The sequence below is a fragment of the Eschrichtius robustus genome, chromosome 14 (genome assembly GCF_028021215.1).
Source record: "Eschrichtius robustus isolate mEscRob2 chromosome 14, mEscRob2.pri, whole genome shotgun sequence".
NCBI classification, from domain to species: domain Eukaryota; kingdom Metazoa; phylum Chordata; class Mammalia; order Artiodactyla; family Eschrichtiidae; genus Eschrichtius; species Eschrichtius robustus.
In genome coordinates, this window is record NC_090837.1 from 52,043,878 (window position 1) to 52,057,148 (window position 13,271).

Below are 13,271 nucleotides of genomic sequence, written 5' to 3' on the forward strand. Positions count from 1 at the left end.
GAGGAGCACAGGCTCCAGACGCGCAGGCTCAGCAGTTGTGGCTCATGGGCCCAGTTGCTCCACAGCATGTGGGATCCTCCCAGACCAGGGCTCGAACCTGCGTCCTCTGCACTGGCAGGCAGATTCTCAACCACTGCGCCACCAGGGAAGCCCCCAAATTCAATATCTTTAATAGATGTTTATCTGATATCAATCCACATCAGGTCATCTATTTCTTCTTGAGTGACTGTTAGGAGTTTTTGTCTTTCAAGGAATTTTTCCATTTCATCTAAGTTGTCAAATTTATTGGCATAAAATTGTTCAAAATATTCCCTTATTATTCTTTTAATATCTCTTTCAATCCTAAAGTTCATAATTTTTGTCTTCTCTCTTTTTTTCCTGATCAGTCTGGCTAGAGGTTTATCAATTTTATTGATTTTAAAGAATCAGTTTTTGGTTTCACTTAAGTGTCTAATATTTTTGCTTTATGTTTCATTGATTTCTACTCTATATATATCCTTTTTTTCTGCTTACTTTGGGTTAAATTTGCTCTTATTTTTCTAAGTTGGAAGATTATGCCATTGATTTGAGACTTATTGCCTTTTCTAATATAGGCATTTAGTGTTATAAATTTTCCTCTACGTGTTGCTTTAGCTGCATCCCACAAATTTTTAACATGTTGTGTTCTTATTTTCACTTAGTTCAAAATGCTTTTTAATTTCCCTTTTGATTTCTCCTTTATCCATGGGTTATTTCAAAGTATTTATTTAGCTTATAAATATTTGTGGATTTTCCAGATCTTTCTGTTATGGATTTCTAATTTAATAAAACTGGGGACAGAGAACATATTTCGTATGGCTTGAATCCTTTTAAATTTATGGAGCTTTAATTTATAGCCCAGAATATGGTCTATTGTGGTAAATGTTCTGTGTGCATTTGAAAAGAATATGTATCCTGATATTATTGGGTAGAACATTTTATATGTTTTATATTTAACTTGGGTGGAATTAGTTGTATATTTAAAGTGGGTTTTGTTTTGTTTTTGTAGACAGCATATTGTTGAGTCTTGCTTTTTTATTGAATCTGACCATCTCTGCCTTTTAATTGGGGGTGTTTGAGCATTTATATGTAATGTGATTATCAATTTGTGATTGATATATTGTTATTATGCTTGCTTTAATCAATCTATTATCTGTTAAAGGTATTTAAATAATAATAAATATGCTTTGTATTTATCTATCTTATCTTTTCTATTGCTTTTAATTTCTTTGTGTAGATCCAGATGGCTATGTGGTGTCATTTATCTTCTGCTTGAAGGATTTTCTTTAACACTTCTTGTAGTGCAGATATACTGATGGTGAATTCTTTCCATTTTTATATGTCTGAAAAGGTCTTTATTTCACCTTCATTTTTAAAAAAAATTATTTATTTATTTATTTATTTGGCTGCACTGGGTCTTAGTTGCGGCAGGCGGGCTCCTTAGTTGTGGCATGCAAACTCTTAGTTGCGGCATGCATGTGGGATCTAGTTCCCTGACCAGGGATTGAACCTGGGTCCCCTGCATTGGGAGCACAGAGTCTTATCCACTGCGCCACCAGGGAAGTCCCTCACCTTCATTTTTGAAAGATATTTTTGCTGGGTAGAGATTATAGATTGACAGGGTTTTTTTCTTTTAGTGGTTTAAAGATGTTGCTCTACTTTCTTCTATTTTACATTGTTTCTGACAGTAAACATTCTGTAATTTTTTTTGTACCTCTGCATGCAATGTGTCTTTTTTCCTCTGGTGGATAAAGAGATTCTCTCTTTATCATTGGTTTTAAATTTTTGATTTTGATATACCTCCATATAGTTTTCTTCATGTTTCTTGTGCTTGAGGCTTGTTCAGATTCTTGGGTCTATGGGTTATAGTTTTTATCAAAATGGGAAAATTTTCAGTGCTTATTTCTTCAAATTTTGGGGGTACTTTTCACCTCTCCTTTCTTTTGATGACTTCAATTGCATATATATTGAGCAACTTGAAGTTTTACCAAAGTTTATGGGTGCTCTATTGATTTTTTCCAGTCTTTTTTCACAATATGTTTCATTTTGAATAGTTTCCATTTCTATGCCTTCAGGTTCACAATTTTTTTTTCTCAAGCGTCAATCACCTTTACCACTGAATTCTTTTTTTAAATTGAAGTGTAATTGACATACAACATTATATTAGTTCCAGGTGTACAACATAATGATTCAACATTTGTGTACATTGCAGAAGGATCACACCATAAGTCTAGTTATGATCTGTCAACATACAAAGTTACAATTGTTTTCTCTTGTGATGAGAACTTTTAAGATTTACTCTCTTAACAACTTTCAAATATGAAGTACAGCATTATTGACTATAGTTTCATTCCTGTGACTTATTTATTTTATATCTAGAAGTTTGTACCTCTTAATACCTTTCACCTATTTTGTCTAACTCCTAACACCCCCTTCTCTGGCAACCACCAATATGTTTTCTGTATCTATGAGTTTGTTTTGTTTGTTCATTTGTTTTTTTTAAGATTCCACATATGAATGAAATTATGTGATATTTGTCTTTGTCTGACTTATTTCACAAGGTCCTTCTGTGTTATCACAAATGTCAAGATTTTATTCTTTTTTATGCCTGAATAATATTCCATTGTGTATATATACCACATCTTCTTTATCCATTCATCCATCAGTGGACATTTAGGTTTCCACATCTTGACTATTGTAAATAATGATGCAATTAATATAGGGATTCATATATCTTTTCAAATTAGTGTTTTTGTTTTCTTTGGACAAATACCGAGAAGTGGAATTTTTGGGTCATATGGTAGTTCTGTTTTTAATTTTTTGAGGAACCTCCATACTGTTTTCCATAATGGCTGCACCAATTTATATTCCTACCAACAGTGAACAAGGGTTCCCTTTTCTCCACATCCTTGCCAACACTTGTTATTTCTTGTCCTTTTGATAATAGCCATTCTGACAGGTGTGAGGTGATATCTCACTGATGATTAGTGACATTGAGCATCTTTTCATGTGCCTCTTGGCCATCTTTATGCCTTCTTTGGAAAAATGTCTATTCAGATCATCTGAACTGGGCTCTTTTTTATACCTTTCATGTCTTAACATGTTCATAGTTTCTTTAACTTCTTGAATCTATGGACTATAGTCATAATAACTTTTAATGTTCTAGTCACCTAGTTCTATTATCTATGTCATTTCTGGATTGTTTTCAATTGATAGATTTTATTTCTTCTTTATGGGTTGTATTTTCTTCCTTGTTTGCCTGCCTGGTCATTTCTTAATGGATGCCACACCTTGTAAACTATCTTTTTTTTTGGATTCCTATAAATATTCTTGAGCTTTGTTCTATGATGTGATTCATTCAGAAAGTTTGATCCTTGGACTTCCCTGGTGGTCCAGTGGTTAAGAATCCATGCTTCCAATGCAGGGGGTGCGGGTTCGATCCCTGGTCGGGGAACTAGGATCCCACATGCCATACAGTGTGGCCAAAAAAAAATAAAAAATAAAATAAAATAAAAGTTTGATCCTTGCAGGCCTCATGTTTTTAGCTCTAGGCAGGACCAGAGCTATGTTTAGTCTAATAGTTTACTTCTTACAACTTTAACTGATGCCCCCTGACCCTTTGGCTTCTGCTTCTCCCAACTACATATTCTCTCCCCACTTTCCAGTTCAAAGTCCTGGACACACGACTATGATTAGCTCAGCCTTCTACACCAGAAGCCTCACACACCACTAGACGGCTTGGCTTTGGATGAGCTACCTTTGGGGCAGGAACCCACTCTGTGTTCACTTAGCTGTTGCCAGGGGCACAGGGTCCTATGCAAAAACATTATCTCAGCAGGTCTTCATCATGTGTCTTCCCTCAGAGAATGGGCTGGGGATGTAGACACATATAGACTAACATATACAGATTACTCTGACTTGATTCATCCTCATTATTCAGTATCTAATTGATTCATCAGGTGACTAGTCATGCAGCTCTTCTAAGTGCCAGGATGCAGAGATGAATGAGAAAATAGGATCTGGCCCAGCAACTTAGACTGCAAGAGGAAATATAATAACATATATGGAAATGATGATGGCCAAATTTAGGGTAGTGGTCATTTTTAGGAAAGAAATGAAAAAAAATAAGTATTTAAGCTGAGACATGTACTGTGGCAAGTACTGCAGGAATGGTACTTTGCTAAGTACCCGTGGTGTGGGGACAGAAGGAATATAGGTCAATATGGGGGCTCTGGCCTGATAGGCCTGTTTAAAAGCTCAGCTCTGATACATCCTAAATTTAACTTCGCTGTGCCTCAATTTCCTCATCTATAAAGGAGATAATAATAGAACTTAGTACAAGAAGTTGTAGGGATTAAAAGAGCCATTTTGTGTAAAATAATTGGCACACTGTATTGTCTCCATCAATGTTAACTATTATTATCAACCATATTTCAGTGCAATCGAGTTCCTGTTCCAGACGTCCCAGCAAGGGAGGCTTGAACCAGATGGGATTTCTGGGGCAGTTCCTGGAGACTTTTACGGCCAAGGTTAAATACTGCAATTCCTCTCACTCAGAGTATATCATCCACTCCCTTGCAAAATCTCTCTGGCCTCTGGCCACCTGCATTCTTATGTGGCTTCATTTGGTTGCAGCTGCCTTGGGTGTAACTTAGATGACTTCAACTTTCCAGGTGCATTCCGGGTGGCACGCAGTCCTGATGATGGACCCAGCTTGTAGCCATGATGGGAAGGTTCAGATCAAACTCACAGCCCACTCTGGCCCCTGAGGCTGGGAACCTCAGGCTGGAACTCCCCTGCATCTGTAGAGTTTAGACTCCCAACATAAAGTGATGTCTGTTCAGTGTCTACTGTGGCCCAGACGCTGTTCTAAGCAAACTCATGGGTACACTCTCATGTAAACCTAATAGTACTTCATGAGTTGGGAGTATTATTATCTCCATTTTACAAACATGCAAGGTGAGGCTCAGAGAGGTAAAAATGACTGGCCATACTCAGGTTTTCTCAATCCAAAGCCTTGTGCTTATTCCTTTACACCCTAGCTTGTCCCCAGACTGGCCAAGATTAAACAATGCAGCAACTTCCAATCACTACAGGCATTTTCCTGAAAGACTGAATATGAAAAATAAAAATCTGTTAAAGATGCCTTTATAAAGAGAAAAATTCACCATACTAGCTTGAATTTTGGTGTTTGGGTATTTTTTTTTTTTTTTTAGCAATGATTTGGGATATTCCCTTTGTATGGTTTGAATGCATTCCAACATTGGTATTATAGGTAAGCTTATTTCCAGAAACAGGATTTATAGGGCCAGGGTTTATACTCTTACATGTTTGGCTTATCTAGGTAGAGGGAGATCTAGGGAAATTTAATTTATTAATATTATATGTATAACTCTTTGTTCCCAGTATGACCAAAGTAGCTTATATGTTCATGAGGCCCTTTAATTGCCCTTTCCTGCTACAGGAATCTGTGTTAGGGCACCCAAGAGAATGGATCTTGAATTGTAGAAGGCATTGGCTGCATTTTAGGAAAAGAGGAACCAGTCTTCATTGCTTTGCATTAGCAGCTCACATCTCAGTTCTGAAAGGAAAGAGCCTCCACGTGTTGTTAACGCTGCCTGCCTGTGTGTTCACTGGTATACACTGGCCTCAGAGCCAACACGAGGTCTGCCTTTGCAGCGTCTCAGTGGACAAGGGATCATCTGCATTCCCCTTCCTTAGAGGCACCCGGGAAGGAATGACAGCATCCACTAGACAAGATTGAACACTTTTTACTTTCTCAAGTTCTAATACTATTCTAATTTTAAACAAGCTCCAATATTCTCATTTGAAACAAGGAAATGATGTTAATGAATGATATAGAGAAGCTTCACTGTAACCTCATTAGTATAGCCACTAATGACCCATTATTAAGTTACCATGCGTGAAGTTTTCTTGAAACAAGCTGATATATTTAGAAGAACAAATTAAAGTCAGAAGCGTAAGGGGAAATGGCAAGGTCCTTATTTTGCTCCTCACCCAAGAGCTTCTCTCTCCTCCCTCTGAAAAGACAACTCAAGAGATGAAGCTGCTGATTCTTACAAAGACCACCACACAGGGCAGGCTGGGAGCTGAGCTAGAATCAGATTCGCCTAAAATAATTGTCCTCTGTAAGGTACCTTATTTTTTGTTTTGTTTTTTGTTTTTAAATTTTGTAATTGGACATAACTTTTAATGTTCAGCTAGCTTGGGGCTTCAAAGATATTTTATATTAACTATGAGCTATTTGTCTACCCAAGGACTTTTGATTATTAAAGAGAAGTGGAATGAGTTTTAAAAATGTATTCCAGGCTTACAGAAAATTGTAGATAATTACAGAAATTATAGAGCAATAAAGAACATTATATATAAAATTGAAGACGTCATCTCTTTTCTTCTTCCCTGGAGATGACCACTACCCTGAATTTGGTGTTTACCATTTCCGTATATGTTTTTATATTTTTCTAAATATCATGTATCCCTAAATAGTGTGTGGTTTTGCTCTGCATGTATTTAAACTTCATAAAAATGATAGCATGCTGTTCATGTTCTTCAAACTACTTGTCACTATCAATATATTGTGCTTTTGAGAATCATCCAAGTTAGTCCGTATCACTCTATTTCATTCATTTTCTCAAGTATAGAGTATTCCATTTGTAGATATTTATGCTGTTTCTAATTATTAACCATTAGCAGTACAAAACAGTGTAATATATTCTTGTACATGTCTGTCATCTTTACACATGCAAAGGTTACTCTCTAGTATAAACCTGGAAGTGGAATTGCTGGGTTGCAGGATATGCACATCTTCAAATGTATTAAGTTTCTCCAAAATGATTTTATCCCCTTAGACTCCCAGAAGCAATATATAGGATTTCTTGTTGTCTTGTTCTGTGGCAATGCTTAGTGTCATCAGGCACTAATTTTTGTCGGTCTTCAACCTGAGAGGTGTGAAACAATATCTCACTATGGGTTTAGCTTACATTTCCTTTCCCTGATTTCTAGTGAAGATGAGTAGCATTCATATATTTATTGGCGATTTAATTTTCTTCTTCAGTGAAATGCCCATTATCTTTTGCTCATTTTTCCATTTCCCATTTTTCCACTGGGTAGTTTGTCTTTTTCATACTGATTTAGAGGGGTTCTCTTTGTATTGAGTTTACTAATACTTTATGGTTTATATGTGTTACAGTTAGCTTCTCCCAGGCTGTGGCTTTTCTTTATCCTTAGTCTTTCAATGTATACAAATTTTAAATTTTAACATATGCATATGTATTAAATTTTCCCTTTTTGATTGCCCTTTTGGGTTTCTTGTCTAAAAAAATTCTTTCCTATCCTAATATCTAGAAGTTGTAAAGTTTTGCTTTTTACATTTTCACTTAAACTTCCTAGAATTTATTTTTGTGTCTGGTATGAGGAAGGGCTAACTGTATTTTGTCTTATATAGCTAATAGTTGTCTCAGCACCATTTGTTAAATAGTTCATTTCCTTCCTGCTGATAAGTAATGACACATCTATCATGAATCAAGATTCCGTATGTGTATGAGCCTGTGTCATTCCATGTTTCTGTTCTTGCACCAAGACCACATTCACATTTGATCATTGTGGTTTTAGAATGGGCTTGATATACAGTGGGACCAGTGATCCACTTTGTTCTTATTCAAAATTGTCTTGGTTATTCCTGGATCTCAGTTCCTCCATAAAAATTTTGGAGCCACCTTGTAACGTTCCATGGAAAATCCTTTTGGAATGTTGAATAAAGTTGATTTGGAATTGTATTAGAATTGTATAAATTGAAAAAGAATTGGCATTGGCATCTCGACTGTATTGGATCTTTCTATATGTGAATGTGATATAGTTATCATTTATTTGGGTCTTTTAATAAAGTTTTATAAATGTCTTTCATATAATTAAGTAATTCATAGTTAACTTGTGGTTAACTTGGTAAATTGTTGCTGTTATATGAAAATACAATTGCTATTTGTACATTTTATATTGAGAAACCTTGCTAGACTCTTATTAATTCTAATAACTTGTAGGGGTTTTTTTGGATTCTCTAAAAAGATGATATTATCGGCAAATAATGACATTGTATTTCTTTCCCTTCCTTATGCTTTTATTTGCTTTACTTATCTTAGTGTACTGGCTAAGAATAACGTCAAATACAGGCAATTCTGGGGGTATCCTTGTATCACTTCTAATGTTAAACTGCTCTTAATGTTTCAGCACTAAGAATGGTGCTTACCATAGTTAAAAAAAATTTTTTTTTTACTGAATACCCATTGTCAGGTTTAGAAAGCTCTCTTCTATTCCTAAGAATAATGAATTTATTACATTCTTGCTTTTCAAATTGTGAGTTGACCACTCATTATGCTTTAGAAGCATCCTAAAAATTTTGATATATAGTCTTTTCATTATAATACTCTTTGAATGTTTTCTAATTTTCTTCTTTGACCTGAGTTAATTAGAAAGGTTTTAAATTTTTCCAATTATATGGATTTTTCACATGTATCTTCTTGTTATTTATTTTTAACTCAATTGCATTGTGGTTAGGAAGGTAGCCCACATGAAAACCAATTCTTGGTATTCATTCACAAGCTTGAACTTTGTCACAGGATTGACCGTCAGTTTTTGAATAGTTCCTGTGTATTTGAGAAGATTACATTTTCTTTAATTTGGGCCACCAGGTTATATATGGTCATCTGCTAGGTTAAACTTATTAATCAAGTTAAACAAGTCTGTTACATTCATAACAATTTCTCTCAATCACTGTGTGAGTGGCACAGGAAACCCCTCCACTTTGACTGTGGATTAGATTTGGCTGTATAGAACAGAAAAATAAATAGGTAACAGTATCTTAAATAAGATAGAAGTTACACAAGCTAGTCTGGACTTTGTTTATATGAAAGATAAATAAAATTCTATCTATGCCTACGGGTCCAAGGTGCTATAGTAGCTGCCTAGTGAGCCCAGAATATAGGTGCTACTGAACTAAGGTCTGGCTGCGTTCTGCTCAAAAGTCAATACTCAAGATTCAAGTGCTTTAGCAAAGGAAACCATAAACAAGATGAAAAGACAACCCTCAGAATGGGAGAAAATATTTGCAAATGAAGCAACTGACAAGGGATTAATTGCCAAAATATACAAACAGCTCATGCAGCTCAATATCAAAAAAACAAACAACCCAATCAAAAAAATGCGTGGAAGACCTAAATAGACATTTCTCCAAAGAAGAGATACAGATGGCCAACAAACACATGAAAAGATGCTCAACGTCACTAATCATTAGAGAAATGCAAATCACAACTACGATGAGGTATCACCTCACACCAGTCAGAATGGCCATCATCAAAAAATCTATAAACAATAAATGCTGGAGAGGGTGTGGAGAAAAGGGAACCCTCTTCCACTGTTGGTGGGAATGTAAATTGATACAGCCACTATGGAGAACAGTATGGAGGTTCCTTAAAAACCTAAAAACAGAACTACCATGTGACCCAACAATCCCACTCCTGGGCATATACCTGGAGAAAACCATAATTCAAAAAGATACATGTACCCCAATGTTCATTGCAGCACTCTTTACAATAGCCAGGACATGGAAACAACCTAAATGTCCATCAATAGAAGAGTGGATAAAGAAGATGTGGTACATATATACAATGCAATAGTACTCAGCCATAAAAAGGAACGAAATTGTGCAATTTGCAGAAATGTGGATGGACCTAGAGCCTGTCATATAGAGTGAAGTAAGTCAGAAAGAGAAAAACAAATATCGTATAATATCGCTTACGTGTAGAATCTAGAAAAATGATACAGATGAACTTATTTGCAAAGCAGAAACAGAGACACAAATGTAGAGAACAGATGTATGGATACCGGGTGGGGGGAGGGGGAAGGGGGAGGTGGGATGAATTGGGAGATTGGGATTGACATATGTACATTACTATGTATAAAGTAGATAATTAATGAGAACTTGCTGTGTAGCACAGGGAACTCTACTCATTGCTCTGTGGTGACCTAAATGGGAAGGAAATCCAAAAAAGAGGGATATATGTTTACGTATAGCTGACTCACTTTGCTGTACAGCAGAAACTAACACAGCATTGTAAAGCAACTATACTCCAATAAAAATTAATTTTAAAAAGTAAAATTAAATTAAAATTAAAAAGAAAAGATTCAAGTGCTGGTAGAAACAGAAAGGTTGCTTTAATCAGAAAACCGGCATCCTGGGGAGAAGGTGGACTCGTGTCCCAAAACCAACTCTGAAGATTTTGCTCAGCCATGAACATTTTTAAAGGGAAAAAGGGGGAGTAATCTCAATTAATCATTGAGATGGGGGTCAGCTTCATTGCCATATCCCATTGCATGCAGGCTTGTCAACTCCTTGTAATCTTTCTTTAGATGCTATCTTGTTCTCACAGTTTGTTCATAGGATTCCTGACAGGGAAGCTGGGGAAAAGATTTAGTCATCTGTTAATTACTTATTCTTCATTTTTACTTCTTTGATCTAAGGAAAGAACCAACAGGTTAAGCAAGGTATTGTGTGATCAAAAGGTTTAAAACGTATGCTTGGGCCGGAGATGAGTAGGGCATGGGGGCGCCTGGTTTAATGTTAGTTACAATATAGCTTTGCTAAAGTGACAAGGCAAAAGGAGCTCTCTCCTGCAGAGAGCTCTTTCCTGCCAAAAGCTGCTTACATAGGATTTGGTTACTCCCTCCCTGTAGCTACTGAGGATGGTGGTTTCTTCCCTCTACCTCTCCTCCCTCCTCTGATTGAAATCCAGAGGTGACTCACCTTCTCTAGGGAGAGCAGCTGTGTGACTTACGGCAGAATGTGTGTGATGCAAGAGTCACATCTTTCTCCTGGGGGGACCTTGTGTTCCCCACCAGGCAGGTATATTTTCATCAAATTCAAGTAGGCTATTACCCAAGCTATATATTAGAAATATTTGTGTCTTAGTTTAGAAGTTTTTTTTTCCCCCTCAATAAATGAAGGGCCAATTGTCTGTAACAGATTATGTTTATTATTCCCCAGGGGTCCAACAGACTCTTCTTCCCAGCTAACCCTCTTCTTTATTTTCCATGAAGTTATCTAATTTTGCCTTCTCCTACCCATTCTCCTGACTTAACATTTCCTGTGATTCTCCACTGAGGCCATCACACAGCTGACCTTCCCCGTCACAGCATCTTCAGTGAACAGTCCAGATTGTTTGTGTGGTATTACCAGAGTCAAGTGCCGTCCTCTGAATAAGCTGCATGTTCATGGATGCTTCTTGACATGCAATGAAATTTCCTTAATTGCATTCAGATTTCAGACCATTGCTGTCTCTTTCTCCTTATCTGTCATCCCAACATCTTGTTTTAAGATGACATAACTATTTTGGGAGGTATATTGAGAAACTGGTGTATGGCAAAATATTTTTAGTACATGTAAAATAGAAAACAGTTTTAGATTGAATGTTGATTCCAGCTCATCAAAGTCTTATCATAGACCAGTTTTAAAATGTGTGTGTGTGTGTGTGTGTGTGTGTGTATGGAGAGAGAGAATATGTATATATATTTTAAGTATATTCCTGGAATACTTGTCGATAATAATAGCACTCATTATTGATGACTGCTTGTATGCCAAGCATGTTGCTTGGTATTTTATATGCATTATCCCTTTTCTGTCGTCTGAGCACATGAAGCAGTTTATTTACCTCCATTTACAGATGAAGATCTTGAAACAGAAGACCTGAGACACTCAGTAATTTTCCCCATGTATTACCTAGGTACTAGCAGACCCTCAGTTCTAACCAAGGACGGACTGATTCCTGCATTAGTACTTTTAATCACTGGACAAGCCAATCAAACATTAACTCATTGTATCTTTAGGTCATCACTGAGTGGTCTTCTCACGTCATCCTTTAGGCAGCACCAAGAGTCCTTGGCGGCAGAGAGAGAGAGGCGGCGACAGGAGAGAGAAGAAAGGTTGCAGAGAATAGAACGGGAGGAAAGAAACAAATTCAGGTAAGATGGATTTTAAGATTTTTTAAAGAATGAACTGAAAGTTAAATCACATGCCTTCATCATTGCATATGGTTAATACTGGTGTTAAAGGGTTAGAAATTAATATGCTTGCTTCCTATGCTGTCTCTGTTTTCAGGGAAGAGCAAGATGATGCCTGAAACAGGCTCCATCTGGTTTGTTATGGCCTGTCTTCCTTTAACCTATGGCAGGAAGCACAGCCAGCCAGCCAAATACAATTAAGGACTTGTGTGTTCCTGGGTCCTTCGTTATCTAAAATGGTTTTATCCAGGCCTTCCTGAAGGCAGAGAACCTAATCGTCTTAATTAGCCATTTCCCCCTGAAGCTACTCATGTTTTATTCATATTCTATTGGATGCCTAAAAGAAAATGCTTTTCCCACTTTCTGGTTTGTTTCTTACTCCCAGTAGCAATATTTCATATTTTTTAAGCAATAATTTTTCCTTCTATGTGGGAGAAAGAGGCATTGTGCTGATTACTCCCAGCCCATTGTCCCCCTGATCTCTTTGGTCTCTATCCAGCTCCAAGGATGTGTTCTTTGGTGTGGCCTACTCCAGCTTCCATGTCTTGGCCTGCTGCCCTGCTGAGTCCAGCGTCACTCCTTTTCTCCTTCAGCCAGATCAGCTGTCCCCATTGCCCCCATCATCCCGGTCAACCTCCTAACACTCCCTTTGCCTGGATCAAGCTGGGCAGTGCTTTATAAAACACCAGACACTTTTCTTACACATTTCATTCCTTCTACTATTCTTTTGTCCCCTTTATCTTTCCCCTACTTCCCTCTTGCCTTCCCCATCTCCTTCCTTCCCCCTCCTTCATCTTCCCATTCACCTCTCCCATAGCTTCAACACTCTTTCTTTTTTTTATTTCTCTCCCATCTCCACTTCCTTTTTCCTCAGTTCACTTTTTTGGGAAAAGTATTCCAATCTTTTACTCCCAGTGAAATCTACAAAGAATGTAAAGCCTTGTCAATGAGGATTTACAAGTTCAATAGTGTTTTTTTTCCAGCAGCCAGGAAGAGTATGTATAATTGTAGAAATGATCAAAACATGAGCAGAGTTGTGAATTTGCCTTGACCGTAACTCATGAAAAGAAGTATCCCAAGTCTGTGGGTGAAACACTAATCCTGACTTTTGTAAGATGGGGCTAATGGGCTGCATGAAGTAAACCAACATCATTCTCATACCATAATTGTGTGGTATACCTTGA

General features: G+C 37.0%; 1 protein-coding gene across 5 annotated transcripts in view; it reads left to right on the forward strand.

Annotated features, from left to right (window-relative positions):
- Positions 1-13,271, forward strand: part of FHOD3 (formin homology 2 domain containing 3) — a 491,850-nt gene that overhangs the window by 365,119 nt on the left and 113,460 nt on the right. For 4 of the 5 annotated variants that reach the window (XM_068562567.1, XM_068562563.1, XM_068562565.1 and 1 more), the window contains one exon: positions 11,914-12,048. In XM_068562567.1, coding sequence (XP_068418668.1) covers positions 11,914-12,048 — 135 coding nt within the window. The remainder of the gene's footprint in view (positions 1-11,913; positions 12,049-13,271) is intronic. The other variant, XM_068562564.1, reaches the window with a different exon arrangement.